This window comes from Monodelphis domestica, chromosome 2 (genome assembly GCF_027887165.1).
Source record: "Monodelphis domestica isolate mMonDom1 chromosome 2, mMonDom1.pri, whole genome shotgun sequence".
Taxonomy (NCBI): domain Eukaryota; kingdom Metazoa; phylum Chordata; class Mammalia; order Didelphimorphia; family Didelphidae; genus Monodelphis; species Monodelphis domestica.
In genome coordinates, this window is record NC_077228.1 from 213536676 (window position 1) to 213553614 (window position 16939).

A 16939-nucleotide genomic window follows, 5' to 3' on the forward strand; every position below is an offset into this window, starting at 1 on the left:
GACGATAGGAGTGCTTGTCCCATCTCTACTTTGTCTTGGTCAAAATACACCTGGAATTTTATGTTCAGCCTAGCATATCCCATTGTCTGATGGACATTGATGAGTATGGTGAGGGTCTTGAGATCAATCAATGAACATTTATTGAGCCCCTATTATATGCTTAATATAATATATTTTTATTTATTCATGTAATGTGCCAAACCCTGAAGGTAGAAAGCAAGGCAAAAGACAATCTTTGTCCTTGAAGAGCTCACAATCTAATGGCTTAGGAGGATTTATTTAAAGAAACTCCTCTCCAACTTTTTTAAGCTTAGGAAAGAGATTATAGGGGGCAGCTAGGTGGCTTAGTGAATAGTTAGGTCCAGAAATGGGACATCCTTGGTTTAAATCTGGTCTCAGACATTTCCTAGCTGTGTGACCCTGGGCAAGTCACTTAACCCTCATTGCCTGGCCCTTATGACTCTTCTGCCTTAGAACCAATACATGGTACTGATTCTAAGACAGAAGGTAACAGTTTAAAAAAAAAAGAAAGGAAGATAAAAGATTTGGTGGAGTGGGAGATAAAGTGGGAGTGCTTTCTTCAAGTATCTGAAGGATTTCCATCTTGAAAAAGGATGAAGCTTGTTCTTTCTCTGCTCCCAGAGCATAGAACTAGCTAGGGGGTGATGGGTGGAATCCAGGAGGCAGATTTCAGCTGCCTTTAGAATGGTCTAAAAGTAAAATGGGCTGCCTTAGAGGTAATAGGTTCTGGAGCAGTTGAAGGCTTGGTGTAGAGATTCTTGGTCAGATACAAGTTGACCTCTGAAGGTCTTCCCATCTGGGTGATTCTGTGATGCTGGGTCCTTGAAGAGGAGGTCTGCGCCAGGCAGGGAGCCCTCTGGGTCCTGACTGCCTCCTCTGCTGTCTTAGGACTGAGCTGCTGAAGTTGCTGCTGACATGTTTCTCTGAGGCCATGTACCTGCCCCCAGCCCCTGAGAGCAACAGTGCCAACCCCTGGGTGCAATTCTTCTGCTCCACAGAGAACAGGTGAGGCTTGACCCAGGGGTGGATGTTGGGAGGGTGGGGGGTTAGAGAGGGAGGTTGGGGCCTTGCTGGTGCATTGCTGCCCTCTTCTCCTTTTTGTTTCTGCTTCTAAGGCCACCAAATGTTTTGGGGATCTGCTTTTTGTGATATCCAAGGTCTCTCCTAGCTGAATCTAGGGACCTGCTCCCTCTAGTGTTCAAGTGTTTGGTAACAGCCAATTTCACAGCCAAACTGCTCACAGCCCATGAAAAAATGTTGAGCATGTACCTCAATATATATGTATGCATACATATATATTGACTATCTTATAAATGTGCTACTTTAATGAAATCATGTACTCATAATATCTGTACAAAAATAAATTTAAAAATAAGATAAATATGACATAATTACTAAAATATTTAAAATCATCAACACATTATATTCAATAAAGATGGTAATGCCATTTATCAAACTAAAATATCATCAACAATTTCAAAAATCAATAATATCCAGAATAATGTGATTGAATTTACTTTTTAGCATTAAAAAATTTGTGTGTGTGTGTGTGTGTGTGTGTGTGTGTGTGTGTGTGTGTAATGCTCTATTATGGAGTGATTGGAAAGTCTGGTTATAAATTTAGTCTATTTCAATTCTTGGTTTTATGGAGATTGTAGCTGAAAGATACATCATCCAGATGCATAGATCCAAATGGAAGAAATACCCCATTGACTGTGCTTACTAAATCCTGATAATCATTTTTTATTTCAACCCACCAGTTATGAGAAAGTAATTGTTGAAATCCACCTTTCTGATTTGGGTCAGTTCTTGTAAACTAAGATGTTCTATTCTCATATTTATGACAAACAGATCTAACACTCCCTCCCAAAATATTTTTGTTTGGGAGATTTGGACATATGTTAGAAAATTTTCTGCCCAAGTTTTTAAAGTGGACAGATGAGAGTTTTTATAAGTGACAAATTTTCATAATTTTCAACAACAAAAGCTTAGCCTTTCTCAGTGATTTATTTCATGCTCTCATTAGTCGGTCTGTTCATTTAGTGCCTGCAATGTTTCAAGTGCTGTATTAAGTTTGGTGGTACAGAGAAAGGCAAAAATACTCTCATGGAGTTCATAATCTAATGGGGAGATATTATGCACAAACAAGCTACATCCATGATAAATTGGAAATAATCAACAAAGGGAAGGTACTAAATTAGGAGAGATTAAAAAAGTTTCCTTTAGAAAATGAGATTTTAGCTGGAGCTATATTATTAACTAGTATTTCAAGGCAAAAGATGCATTTAAGGCAAGGTTAATCATTAACAATAGTGGCTATAAATCCACATTTCAAATAATTTTATTTTTTAAAAATTAACTTATTTTCTATTAATGAAAATTTATTTTTCTTCCTTTGTGCCCCTACTGAAATGGGGAAAAAAACCTAATATTTGAGCAACATAAATTTCTGTATTGGTCATAGATGTCTAAAATTAAATCCTAAGTCCATTGCCTCTGTCATGAAATGAATAGCCTGTTTCCTCATTAGTCCTCTGGAATTATAGTTGGTCATTGTATTGGTCAGAATTCTTAAGGCTTTTAAAGTTGTTTGTCTTTATGATGTTGATATAATTGTATAAATTTTTCTCTTGGTTCTGCTTACTTTGCTTTATATCCATCCATACAGTTCTTCCTATGATTCTCTGAAATTCACCATTTCATCATTTCTTATATAAAGTAACTTTCTTGATAATTTTTATTTTTGAGGCCTTTTTGTCATTTTTGATTATTAAGTTATCTTTGTTTTTTTGGAATACCCAAATGTTTATTTTTTATTGTATCATCTCATCAAAAATTCCCAGATAAAGATAAACTTACATTATTTGTTTTATTTTTTAATGTGACTGAGAGGGTTCACAAGAAGAATAGGAAAAACACCAATTTTCTTCTTTTTTGCCTCTAGTCACACTTCCAGTGTTGTTTTCAGTTTGTGGTTTCTTTGCAGGAATCTTTTAAAACTACTTTCTTTTTATGAGGACTAATTGAATTCAAACTTTGTTGTTCAGTTGTGTCCAAGTCTGACCTCATTTGGGGTTTTGTTGGCAAAGATATTGGAATGGTTTGCTTTTTTCGTCTATAGCTCATTTTACAGATGAGAAAATGGAGGCAAACAGGGTGAAATGACTTGCCCAGAGTCACACAGCTAATAAGTGTCTGAGACCAGACTTGAACTCAGGAAGATGATTTTTTCTGATTTCTGGACTGGCACTCTATCCACTGTACCACCCAGCTGCTCACCCTGTATAATAATTTGTAGTTTTCAAATAATTTTTACTTAAGTTATCTCATTTGGTTCTAGGGTGATCTGTTTTATCCCCAGGCCCTCTGGTGGGGAGATGGGGCCAGAATATAATTTTCTTGAGAGAGTTTCCTGGCATAAAGTTGGCACTTAATAAGTGTTGATTGATTGATTGGTTGCCCTCTACTCTCAATGACTAGACCTGCCCTCTACAAAGTAGATCAATTTTTTACCCTGACATACTCTTCAGAAAGAAAGGAACTGGGCTTCCTCTCTCCTTGCTAAAGCCAGGAACCATATATGACTCTATTTACTACCCTGATCCCTTTTGGTCACCCTAAAATGATAACATGGATAATGGACTTCTCCAGAACATCCCCTATCCAATCCCTGCCCTTTACTTTTTTCATCTCTGAGGGACAATTGAAGATTGAAAGTCAGAGAAGGCAAATTCTGATTCTGAGTTTGCCATTTATTATCTGTTTGACCTAAAGTAAGTCAACTAGGGCAGCCAGACAGTTCAGTGGATAGCATGCTGGGTCCAGAGTTAGGAAGACCTGAGATCAAATTCAGCCTCAAATATTTACTAGCTGTGTGACCCATGGCAAGTCACTTCACTCTGCCTCAGTTTCCTCTTCTGTCAAATGAGCTGGAGAAGGAAATGGCAAACCATTCAAGGATCTTGGCCAAGAAAACCTCAGAAAGGGGTCATGAAGAGTTGGATACAACTAAAAATGAATGAACAAGTTAATGCCCTGATCCTCAATTCTTGATATCTAAAATGACTACTTGCCTACCTACCTCATAGGATTATTGTGAAAATCAAATGTGGTCATATCCATTTACAAATATCTATCATATATTTATTCCATATAAATATGTGTTAATATGTATTCACAAATATATATTTATGTATTTACAAAGCACCTGTTGTGATGCTTTGGAAATTATGAAAAGTGTTATATGGTGATAGTAGCAATAATAATTACAGTTCTTGGTATATTAATAAATACTTTATCCATCCAATAGCAATCATAGCTAACATTGTTCTTTCTTCTTCTCATCCCCCACCCCCAGCCTAATCCCAATTCTTCAGTAGATTGTTGCCATTAAAGAGCTAATTGTTGGGGCAGCTGGGCAGCCCAGTGGATAGAGAGCCAGACCTGGAGACAGGAGGTCCTGGGTTCAAATGTGGTCTCAGAAAATTCTTAGTTGTGTGACCCTGGGCAAGTCACTTAACTCCAACTTTCTACTCAGTATTCATTCCAAAATAGAAGATAAGAATAAAAAAAAAAAACACATGCAACTAGTTATTGTTTAGTTGTGTCTGACTCTTCGTGACTATTTTGGGATTTTCTTGGCAAAGCTCCTGGAGTAGTTTGCCATTTTCTTCTCCAGCTCATTTTACAGGATGAAGTGACTTGCCCAGGGTCACACAGCTAGAAAATATCTGAGGCTGGATTTGAATTTGGTTTTTCCTGATTCCACGCCTGATACTCTAACCACTATACCACTTAATGGCTCCTAAAGAGCCAGTAGCATACAGTTGAAAGAGTGTTGGATGATCTGACTCCAAGGGATGTAGGGCTAATTCTTGGCTCTGGCACTCATGGGCTTGTGTGGCATCAAGCAAATTATCCAATTCTCTAGGCCTTAGTTTCCTCATCTAAGAAATGGGGGCGTGGGATGAGATGAGTCCTAAGAGGCTCTGGCTCCTATGGCATGGAGATGTGACTGTCTCATGGGGACCCTATAGGGAGGAAAGCAAGCCCTACACAGGTGTGAGCTGTTCTTATTTATTATTATCTACCCCAGCTTTTGATTGAGAGCTCCTCTTCCCCAACCTGCTCAAAGAGGGGCTCTCTTAGCTCCTCGAGAAGATGTCTCCACTGCCTCAGACACGGACCATTAGACCCATGCTCATTAGCATCTCTCCCATGTCTGTCCCTGATCATGGGTGGCAGCCCCTCCACCATTTCCTTCCTTCCTGCACAGACATGCGCTGCCACTATTTACCTCCCTTCTCAACATTGTCTGTGCCTATGACCCAGTGGGCTATGGGATCCCTTACAACCACTTACTCTTCTCCGACTACCGAGAGCCACTGGTGGAGGAGGCAGCCCAGGTGCTGATTGTCACTTTGGACTACGATAACACCACTGGCTCCAGCCCCACCGTGGATGGAACCACCACCAGCACTGCAATGGATGATGCAGATGTAAGGGTCACATCCTCTCCTTCCTTGGGGCCGGGGGAGGGATGGGGATGTCTCCAAAAGGTTCTCTCTGCCCCTTCCCACCACAAAATTTGACTGACTACCAGGGGAACTCCTCTCCAGGCCAGGGGCATGGGTGGCATGGGTAGCATGTGTCCAGGACAAGAGATGCTAAAGGGGCACCTGATCTTGGTGCTGGAGTACAAGTTGTCTGTCATGCCTGAGATTGGTAGGTGGGCACTCGTGCTTTTTATGGGCTCACAATACCAGAAAATATTTTAAGATGTAGGTACTTGACAGATAAATCCTTTGTCAAAGTCCTGCCAACTCTTCTTCTAGGCTCATTGGAGAGGTTCCTGGGGTGGGCAAGGGCCTCGAGGGAGGCTCTCTGCATGGAGGGGTTAAAAGCTTTTAGCTGTCACTACTAAGAATGCCTGTCCCTCCCCACAGCCTCCAGGCCCCGAGAATCTATTTGTGAACTACCTGTCCCGAATTCACCGTGAGGAGGTGAGCCTATTGCTGGTCCCATTCAAACAAGCAGGGGTTGAGCCCTTCCCCTGTAGAGCCCCCAAAGCAGAAAAAAAAGAGAAATAACAATCCCTGCTCTCAGGGATCCCACTGCCTAGTGGAGGAATGGATGTGGGCATGCACAGATGCTTGATTATATACATAGTCACACACACAAAACACCTCAAAAGATGTATGATGCCAATGAGTGATAGATTATTCCATGTAGAGAAAGAATCTGTATGAGTCCATGCTTTGGAAAGTAGAAGATGGTGAAAGGGTTGAATGGACATAAACTAGGGAGGAATCAGTATGGAAAGGTCTCTGAAGGGGAAAAAATTGAAGTGAAACTTTTAAAGGAAGAAGGATATGTTTTGATGGGGAAGGCATTTCATATCAGGGGCAAGAGGGGAGAAGGAGCTTAGTCCTTTGCAGGGGCAGTAAACAGGATGCCTTGCCTAGAGAGGGATTCTGGGAGTGAAGGTCAGTTCTCTTTAAAGGTAATGATAATAGGGCATGGTGGGACAGCAGTGACTCAAGCCCTTGGATCTTGACTAGCACCCTGGCCTCCTGAAAATGTGCCTGGATTACTGTGGGGGGAGGTTCTCTTTCCCTAAAAGAGTCAGGATAGAGGCAAGAAACAATGGAGGTTATGATAGAAGTAGGTGTGGGAAAAATCCAAGACTCTAACTTAGGCTGAGTTTAGACTCAAAGACAACGATGTGTGAGCAGGGGATGGTGAGGATCACCTTGGTCCTCTAGCCCTAGGCTGGCTCCCAATCCTGTGTCACTATAGGATTTCCAGTTCATCCTTAAGGGAGTGGCCCGGTTGCTCTCCAACCCTCTGCTTCAGACCTACCTGCCTAACTCAGCCAAGAAAATCCAGTTCCATCAGGAGTTACTAGTTCTGTTCTGGAAGCTCTGTGACTTCAACAAGGTGAGCAACCTTAACTGGACCCTCTGGAAGGCGCTGGGATGCCCCAAGAGGTTACTCAGAAATGGTGTAGGAGGTCTTCTGGATCCACTTGAAGATGGGGGTTGGTGGTGGTGAGGTGTCCTGGGTTGATTCAGAAATGAATGGCCAAGGTTTCCTGGGTCTGCTCAGAAATGGAGAGAGGTGAGGACTCTTAGGTTTACTTAAAGATGGTAGAATAAAGTCTTCTGGGTCATATCCAAGATGGAAATGGTAAAGGTTTCCCAAGTCCAATTAGAGACGTGGGAGAGGGAAAGGTCTCCTCTTGGTTCACTTCAAGATGGGGGTGATGGTGATGGTGGTGTTTGAAGTCTCCTGGGACCTCTCAGAAAAGGGGGGGTGGTTCTCTGAGAAAGCTCAGGTTTGGGGCATTGGGCTGCCTCCCCATTCTGATCCAGGCTTCTTTTCCTTTGCTCTTATCTGCTTCTCCACTTCAAGAAATTCCTCTTCTTCGTGTTGAAGAGCAGTGATGTGTTGGATATCCTGGTCCCTATCCTCTTCTTCCTAAATGATGCTAGAGCTGATCAGTGTGAGTTCCTAGGGGAGTGGGTCTATTCTGTTTTCTGCTGCTGAAAAGCAGAGAGTTCAGCCTTCCCCCCTCCCCAAATGGTCTGGCTGTCTTATATCTTTCCTGTCCCTGAACCCCTCCCCGTTGCTTCATCCCCTTTCTGACCTTTTCCCTCTTCCATCTCTTGTGGTCAACATGGTTTCTCCACCTTGTGCCACAGCTCGAGTGGGCCTGATGCACATCGGAGTTTTTATATTGCTGCTCCTGAGTGGAGAGCGCAACTTTGGCGTTCGGTTGAACAAGCCCTATTCCGTTCGAGTTCCCATGGACATCCCTGTCTTCACTGGCACCCATGCAGACCTGCTCATTGTGGTGAGAGCACTGGCTTCAGTGCTTGGTGCTGATGACACCCAATGGAAGGGTGGGAAAGTTGGGAGGGGAGGGAGCAGTGGGACTGTACCCTTAATGGTCGATGGGCCTCTCTAGCCGGGTGCTGACCCCCCTCTCTGTCTATTGCTGTTCATTCTTCTCTAGGTGTTCCACAAAATCATCACCAGTGGCCATCAACGCCTACAGCCCCTCTTTGATTGCTTGCTCACCATTATAGTGAATGGTAAAGGCGGCGAAAGGACCAGTTACCCCAACATTTACCACCAGGGGGCTCCAGGGGCTCAGGTCAAGGAACAGCTAGACTGGATTCCAGTCTTTCTGGCTCATTAGGCTGATAAGACATCTTAAGTACCAAGTTTGTGCTGACATGGTGTCTGGAGCAGCTGGACTGACCCCCTGCCCTCTCTCTTCCACCTGTCCCTGGGGCCCCAAAGGGAAGAGGATCACTAGGGGGTAGGGCTAGGTCTTCAGGAAGAGAGCCCAACCACCCTGGTGACTTGGGGGTCTGGAGAGTTTTTTTTCTTTTTTAAACCCTTACTTTCCGTCTTGGAGTCAATACTGTGTATTGGCTCCAAGACAGAAGAGTGGTAAGGGCTAGGCAATGGGGGTCAAGTGACCTGCCTAGGGTCACATAGCTGGGAAGTATCTGAGGTCAGATTTTGAACCCAGGACCTCCCATCTCTAGGCCTGGCTCTCAATCCACTGAGCTCTCAGCTGCCCCTGGTAGTGATTTTCAAACTTTGGCCAAACTATGCAGTTGGGGGACCCCCCAGAGTGATTGACTCTTCTCTCCCAGTGTCACCGTACCTCAAGAGCCTGTCCATGGTTGCAGCCAATAAGCTACTCCACCTTCTGGAAGCTTTTTCTACCACCTGGTTCTTGTTTTCTGCTGTTCAAAATCATCATCTGGTCTTCTTTCTCCTTGAGGTCTTTAACAACATCATTCAGTACCAGTTTGATGGTGAGAACCCTTCTCCCTCAGCCTACCCATCCATCTGCCCAATGCCCACTGCTAGAGCTTCTTAGATCTCAGTTGAGAAGGGGGCTATTTATACTCTTCCCCCAAAGGAGGGAATCAGTGTGACCAGAGTCCCTTTAGAGATGAAACTGTGGCTCTGGGCTTCGAAGATAGTTTATGGGGTGGAGGCTTCTGTACTCTTGGGTGTGACCAGCCTACTTATTTTCTTAGTGTCAGCATTTTAGCTGTCCCATGGGTTTCTCATGTGGGCTCTTATATCTGGAATTGTTTGGAGTCCCTTCCAATTCACCCAGTCTATCAAATTCATGTGGATTGAGCAGGAGTATGTTTTCTCTCTCTGATAACAACCTTTCTGAGTCTAGGACTGAGTGCTGCTCTGACTCTCCTCTCACTTCTCCTAGGCAACTCAAACCTTGTCTACGCCATCATTCGAAAGCGAAGTGTCTTCCACCAGTTGGCCAACCTGCCCACAGACATGCCCTCCATCCACAAGGCTCTGCAGCGTCGAAGGCGGACTCCTGAGGCTCTATCTCGAACCAACTCCCAGGAGGGTGTCTCCATGGAGGGCTCTTGCCCTGCTGCACCTGCAGAGCCGGGTACCCTCAAGACCAGCCTAGTGGCTACACCAGGTATGGCCCTGGCATGGAGGTGTTCAGATTCTTGCTAGGGTTGAAGCCAAGATGATAACATCACTGGGGGAGCCAAACCTCTTTACTTTATGCCAGGGAAATAAATAACAGGGTGGGGTCATGATGGGATTATAGATTGCTAAAGCTAGAAGGAAATAAAGATGTCGACTGACTAGTGACCTAGAATGGTTAAGGGACTTGTCTGAGGTCAAACAGCTAGGTCAAGGGTTCTGAAAACTGGGTTCCGAATACATAGGGATGCTCTTCCTGCAGCCCCTGTCATGTCAGATGGATTGACCCAACCTTTGGAGTGGGGCTTCTTAGCTTGAGGTTCATGGGGAAAATCCATGGATAGATTTTAGAGGGACCATGAAGTTGGGAGAGGAAAAATTTTGTATCTTTATTTTTGCTAAACTCTAAAATCTAGTACTTCCTTCAATGATGAATTTTAAAATTTTTTCAGAGAAGGAAGGGTTCTGTAGAAACTTAGACTAGGCTGTCGAAGGGATCCATGATACAAAAAAAAAAAAAGGTTAAGAACTCCTGGGCTAGTTAATAGTAGAGTTAGGATTTAAACCCCAATATTGTGAACTGTCTTTGCCCAAATGCACACCCCTGTTAGTCTTTCGTATTTACATGTTTTCCTTGGTTTCTGGGTCTTTCCTGAGGGTATAATTACTTTTGTATCTATTCTATTTCCCTCTACATCCATAATTACTTATTTTAATGGTCATAGGGATAAAGCTAGGGAGAAGTGGGTTCCATAGAGTCCTACTAAATTCATACACGGCATGCATAGACTTTTCCACAGGCTAGATCCTTCTAGTACTATGTGCTTTCCATTACATTAGCCCATTGGCAACATCAATTAATTATTAATATAATATTAACAGTGGAATAGAGAAGGAGAAACTTTAGAATGGGCTAAATCCAGGAGAGGGAAGCTTTGGATCTGGGGTGTTCCCAGGTAGGGTGGGAGTAGGGATGGGGGAAATATGATCTGTACACCTGTTGCCCAGACTAGCTATGTTCATTCACCAACATCGTCTCCTCCACCCTAAAGGCATTGACAAGCTGACGGAGAAGTCACAGGTGTCTGAAGATGGAACAATGAAATCTTTGGAGCCTGAGTCCGTTCGGGGCCCAGCTGAGAGCAGCTCCCCTGGAGGGAAGAGTGAGGGAGAGTCCTGGAATGGGGTGAGGTCCCAGCATAAAAGAGCCAGGGCACTGGGGTTGGCAGGAGGGAGTAGTTGGTAGTCCCCTCTCTGGGGGTGCCCAGAGCCTTGGTTAGAAGGGACACCCTCCTGTGTGGAAATATAATGCCTGGCATCTCAGAATTTGGAATTCCTCCCTTGGTGGGCTCTCTGCTATCATCTGTCTCCTACTTCCGACTCCTGAGCCCACAGGGCAGTGGAGCTTGTTTAGTGGTTTCTTCCTCCTGAGGTGTGGTTGGAGAAGCAGAGACTGTTCCCACAGGGTCCAAGGAGGGAGGTTCCCCACCCCAGGACCAACTTTCCTCTTCCTTCCTTTCTGGATAATGGGTTCACACCCTTGGCCTTCACTCATCCATCTTCTTTATCAGCAGTTGTCCTTTAGCCTTGTCATTCTGTTCTGTGCTCCTCCACCCCAGCCCTAAACCTGTCACAGGGACTAGGCAGGAGGTGGGGCTTGGAGGTGCCATTGGGACTGGAATGAAACCTTGGGGCAAAGGGAGCTAGGTTAGAGGTCTCCCAGGGTTCATCCCTGTGGCCCTACATAGGCATTTTGAATGGCTTGGATTCTGGGGCCATCACTGGGGAAGTAGCTCCTTTCATTTCTGCTTTAGCCCTCACTTCTCTCCTCTTTCCTGTGATGCTCCAGGAGCCTGGCCAAGCCTGTCGAGAACAGCAACAATCACCCAGTGCTTCAGCTGTCGGGCAGTGGAGCCCAACTCCAGACTGGGTGAGGGCTTGGAGGGCGGGAGGAGCCCAATGTGCCTAGTTCGAGTGAACTCCGTTTTGTGGGGAATCTGTCTTCAGGGGACGCTGGTCTCCAGTGTCCCTCACATCCTTCTTCTTCACAAGAACATGCATAGGAAAGCCACATATATGTGCATATGTGTGGATATATATACATACATATCTATAGCTATATATCCCTATATCTGTATCCATCTATCAATGGATATATTTAGAGATATATATCTATAGATAGATATAGATATAGGTAAAGATATAGATATATAGATATAGATGTAAATGTAGATATCAGCTAGATGGCTTGGTTAGTAGAGCATTAGACCTGGAGTCAGGAAGACCTGAATTCAAATCTGGTCTCAGATTTTAAGTAGCTGTGTGACCCTGAGCAAGTCACTTAACTCTTGTTTTCCCTAATCCACTGGAAGAAGAAGGAAAAGGCAAACTGCTCCAGGATCCACTGCCAATGACTATACACATGCATACAGCATTTTCAATACATATCATATAGGTAGTAGTATATTATATATGGCACTTTGAAAACCTTCAAGTGCTAGATAAAATACATCTTGGTTGAATCCTCATATATGGTTATTCCTTGGACCTCCAGTGTTTTGTAATAAATAGTCAATAAATAAATATCCCTGGTCTAATTGGAGTCAGTTTACCCCAAATCGGCTGCCATGCATCCCTCTGGAGTGATTTCCCTGTCTTTGGAATCGGTACCAGAGTGGATACCTGTGCCTGGAGTTAGGACGCTGTATTATTGCTTTCCCAGACCCCTCCCCAGCGGGGCTCTGATCTCCTCTCCCTTCCCTCTGGCAGGTCCTCTCCTGGAAGTCCAAGCTGCCACTACAGACCATCATGAGGCTGTTGCAGGTCTTGGTCCCTCAGGTGGAGAAGATCTGCATTGATAAGTGAGTCTGAGAGGGAGGGCTGGGACCTGGGTGGGACCTGGAGAGGGTGAGATATTTAGGAGGAAATGGCAGGGCAGCCCTTATTCTCTTTTATAAAAATAATAATAGCTCCTTTTTCTATGCTCTTTAAGATTTAAAAGGCATAACTATGAAATCAACCAGACAAGTTATTATTCTCATTATAGATGAGGAAATTGAGGCTGAAACCTGCTATATGCAGCTAGGAAGTGATAATGCTAGGATTCACACACAGCTCTCTTAATTCCAAATCTAGTATCTCCCCCCCCCACTTTCTTCAGCTTTGTTTTTAAATTTTTTTCTTTATTTTATTCCAGTGACAAATCTCCACATAAGTTTTCCAAGGTTACAAGGATTCATGTTGTCTTTCTCACCCCCCACCCCCCAGTTGACAAGCAGTTCCACTGGGTTATAGATGTATTATCATCTAGTATCTTTCTGACATCCCTTACTTCCTCTATATTGTCTCCAGTTCCCCAACCTTTCCCCAAGAGACAGGCCGAGAGTGATTCCTGAGCCCTTCACTCTTTTCCTTTTCTCTGCAGGGGCCTGACAGATGAATCCGAAATTCTCAAGTTTCTCCAGCACGGCACATTGGTGGGATTGCTTCCTGTGCCTCATCCTATCCTCATCCGTAAATACCAGGCCAACTCGGGCACTGCCATGTGGTTCCGCACCTACATGTGGGGTGTTATCTATCTAAGGTAAAGATGCATGATGGGAACTGGGGAACAGAGAGTCTTTAGCTACTGACTCCAGAGTAATGAGTGAAGCTCACTGGCATGCTATTTAGTCTCCAAAGGAATAGGGGATCTCCTAGCTGTAAGCTCCTGCCATGTCAGATAGGATTGGCTCAGGCTTTAGGGATGCTTACCTTGGGGTCCTTCCACTAAGAGAAATTAAGTGGGAAAAATTACATTTTTATTTTCATTAACCTCTAATTGGAATGGAGCATTTCCTTCATTTATGTTGCTGGGGATTTTAAAAACACATTATTTGGAGAAGAGATCCATAGATTTCACCAGGGCTCCATAAAGAAGGACAGGGCTTTTTTCTTTTGTGGGCTCATATTTCAGTCACTGGGAATTTTTCTGGTCCTGAATCCCATTGACTATAGTGAAGATGAATTTGTTAGTGGGTCCACAAGGGTGCTTTAGTATATGGATTCAGTTGGATGTGGGCCCATTGCTCAGAGGAGAAAGTGAGGATGGAGAGGGTTTGGGTTCCAGCATTCCCTAATTCTTCCCTTACCCCTCACTTGAATTCACCCAGCATCCTTGGGGGCCTGGCCCCCATCCCTCCTCCTCATAGGAACGTGGATCCACCAGTCTGGTATGACACCGATGTGAAGCTTTTTGAGATCCAGCGGGTGTGAGCGGAAGAGAATGAAGAAGAGGAGAGTAGGGAAGGGGTTCAAAGGGCTGGGTGCCAGGGTGATCTCTGGGCCCTTCCCCCCTTCCTGGTTCTGATGACTCTTCCTTCTGACTACCATTTCAAGATTTATTATCACTTTGACCTGGGGAAGGAGGGCAGGGGGGTGGTCAGGGTTAACTTCCCCAAGGGTTCTGCCCAGGGATGGGGGAAAATCACTTGTGGGGAACCAGCTGTGCCCTTTCTCCATGCCCTTTCTCATGAAGTCCTCCTGCTTCTGGTGGTAGTCACAGAGGACAACAAAGGTTGGAGAGCAGAAGGGAAGCTCCCTGTTGGGAGTTACCTCCTGATGTCCCGGGGCCAAACTTCCACCTAATCAATTACTTCCCTACCATTTCAAGTCTGTATGTCCTGGCTCCCCCTCTTCTTTGATCACAGCTTCCAGGGCCTCCCTGTAAGTGTCTCAGAGAGGGTTCTGCACCTCAGCTTTAGGCTGGGGTCCCCCACTATCTGGGTAGTGGTGGGGAAGTTGAGGTGTGAGTGCTGGGATGCCCTCTACCTTTCACTACAAAACATTACACTCTCCATACCCAACATGCCACTGAGGCTGAGCAGCTCATAGGAGGGATTGGACCCTGGGAGCTTCTTCGGGTCTTTTGGGGGGAAGAGGGGACTAACAATTCCAACCAAGAGTTTGAGTCCAATTTGGGACGTGTCCCAGATGAACAACGAATCCCCACATTCACATTTTCACATGTGTACAAAGCCTGAGAATCTCTTTTTCATAGACCATTTCCCAGAAAGGAATAGTCAGGGGGAGCAGCCCCTCCACCATTCTAATTATAGCTTTATCCTGAAGGCAAAGAAATTGCTTTCTCCCATCTTGAGTGAGTGGAGGGGACTGAGGGGGAAGATAGTCCAAGATCCCCTCCCCTGCTTCCCCACAGCTGTCCCACTGGCTCCCCTGAAACCCCCACTCCCCTGCTCTGTCCTGCAGGGTTTCCCCATCCCTCTCTGCCTTTGTCAGTACAATCTTCATTTTCAAGCACTACAGATGCTACTTCAATCTGCTACGTTACACATTAAAATCTCCCCTTTCCTGGCTGTGTGTGTGTGTGTGTGGAATGAGGGTGCAGGGGCCTGGGTTGGGGGGGTGTCTCCCTTGAATCAGGGCGTGGGTCCATGTTAAAAAGTTTAAGATGTTGTCACCATCTTTCTATGCCATAAGGAACCCTAGAAGGCAATGAAGGGTTTGCTTACGTATTATGTGTTGCTGCGGAGCCTGGGTGGGGTGGTAGTAGAAGCTTCCCTGTTTCTGCTACCTTTGGGGTGAGAGGGAGAGCCATTCCCTGAGACTTTGGACCCTCCCTAAGTGGCCTGCCCTTCAAGGAGAAACTTCATGCATACAGAGTAGTAGAGGAACTGGGTTCCAATCCCAGGCCAGCTATCTGTGTGACCTTGGTATCTTAATTTATTTGCGTGTTTTTTTTTCAACCCATAAAATGAATGTTGCTGTTTAGTCATTTCAAGTGTGTCTCACCCTTCATGATCCCATTTAGGATTTTCTCAGCAATGATACTGGAATGGATTGTCATTTCCTTTTCCAGTACATTTTACAGATGAGGAAACTGAGGCAAAGAGGGTGAAGTGACTTGACCAGGGTCACACAGCTAGAAAGTATCTGAGGCCAGATTTGAACTTGGGGAAACTGAGTCTTCCTGACTCCAGGACCAGCACTTTATTTGTGGTACTACCTAGCTGCCTAAAACGAATCTTATGCTAAATTACCATAGATCCCTTTTAATTCTAAATTCAGTCATTTCACTTAAATAGGATGTGCCCACCTGGCTTCGAGTGACCATTTCACTGAGTGGGGGTACCAGGAAAAGTCCTCCCAGCTTTTTTAAACCCTTTTCTTCTGTCTTAGAATTAACACTAAGTATTTGTTCCAAGGCAGAAGAATGGAAAGGGCTAGACAATAGGGACTAAGTGACTTACCCAGAGTCACCCAGCTAGGAAGTGTTTGAATCCAAATTTGAACTCAGGTCTTCCCATCTCCAGGCCTGGCTCTCTATGCATACTGTGCTATCCAGCAATCCAAAAAGATAGAATTTGATTCCAGGTCCTCTGACACTAGAAGCAGTCTTCTTTCTCCTGTATTCCAATGCTAATCAAAGAAAATGTCTCCAGCATCCAGTATTCTAAGACAGCCAGATTAGTTCTGCTTAGTTGTTTTTTTTTTTAAACCTTACCTTCCATCTTAGAATCAATACTGTGTATTGATTCCAAGGCAGAAGAACGGTAAAGGCTAGGCAATGGGGGTGAAGTGACTTGCCCAGGGTCACACAGCTGGGAAGTGTCTGAGGCCAGATTTGAACCCAGGACCTCCCATCTTTAGGCCTGGTTCTCAATCCACTGAGCTACCCAGCTGCCCCCCTCCTTAGCTTTTAAGAGTGGGAAACCCTGAGTGGAGAAGAATCCCAGCCACAGGTCCCAGGTATTGACTCCCAATCCCAATGACTCTTTCCATCATCTAATGCTAGCTCATGCCAGTCAGCATTAACCTTTCAGTCCCTATCCCAGGACCTATAAGGATGTGCTGGAGACCTGGCTATTGGGATAAGCACAATGTTCTCCCACAGTGATTCACCCTAAGCCCAACCTGAGTTTGATATTGGGGCTTAGACTAGATGAAGATGAAGACAGGCAGGAAGGGAGGGAATTTTCAGCCTTTAAAAGCAATCTGGGTGTGTGTGTCTGTGTGCAGCTGGATGGCTTGGTGGCTTGATGAATGGAAAGCCAGACCTGGAGACAGGAGGATCCTGGGTTCAAATCTAATCTCAGCTCAAATCTTCCTAGCTAGGAGACCCTGGGCAAGTCACTTAACCCCCATAGTCTAGCCCTTACGTCTCTTCTGCCTTGGACCCATTAATTAGTATCAATTCTAAGATGGAAAGGTAAGGGTTTATTAATTTTTTTAATTAAAAAAAAGAAAAGAAAAGCAACTTGACCTCTTCATGACTTAGTGGAGCGTCCAGGGCTTGGACGGAGGGCACAGCCCCATCATATACACCCTGCTGCCTGACCCTCTCCAAAGAGAAGAGCTGCTCCCCACTTACCTTGGTGTGGGAGTAACTGGCTCCCCCCAGGCAGCTTCCTTCTTAGCCTGGCTGTTT

The 16939-nt window shown here is 44.8% G+C and overlaps 1 protein-coding gene and 1 non-coding gene across 2 annotated transcripts in view; both read left to right on the forward strand.

Moving 5' to 3' along the window:
* HID1 (HID1 domain containing) overlaps positions 1 to 14867 on the forward strand; it is a 30334-nt gene extending 15467 nt beyond the window's left edge. Inside the window, exons 6-19 of the mRNA XM_056817184.1 lie at positions 910 to 1026; positions 5297 to 5519; positions 5967 to 6023; positions 6820 to 6960; positions 7435 to 7525; positions 7725 to 7876; positions 8039 to 8117; positions 8691 to 8855; positions 9275 to 9502; positions 10566 to 10699; positions 11363 to 11443; positions 12283 to 12374; positions 12938 to 13096; positions 13704 to 14867. Coding sequence (XP_056673162.1) covers positions 910 to 1026; positions 5297 to 5519; positions 5967 to 6023; positions 6820 to 6960; positions 7435 to 7525; positions 7725 to 7876; positions 8039 to 8117; positions 8691 to 8855; positions 9275 to 9502; positions 10566 to 10699; positions 11363 to 11443; positions 12283 to 12374; positions 12938 to 13096; positions 13704 to 13767 — 1783 coding nt within the window. The 3' untranslated portion in view covers positions 13768 to 14867. The remainder of the gene's footprint in view (positions 1 to 909; positions 1027 to 5296; positions 5520 to 5966; positions 6024 to 6819; positions 6961 to 7434; positions 7526 to 7724; positions 7877 to 8038; positions 8118 to 8690; positions 8856 to 9274; positions 9503 to 10565; positions 10700 to 11362; positions 11444 to 12282; positions 12375 to 12937; positions 13097 to 13703) is intronic.
* On the forward strand, positions 12879 to 12939 carry MIR7274 (microRNA mir-7274). Its single transcript, NR_127468.1, has one exon. It is a non-coding gene; the product is annotated as a microRNA mir-7274 (primary transcript).
* Positions 14868 to 16939: the final 2072 nt, after the last annotated feature.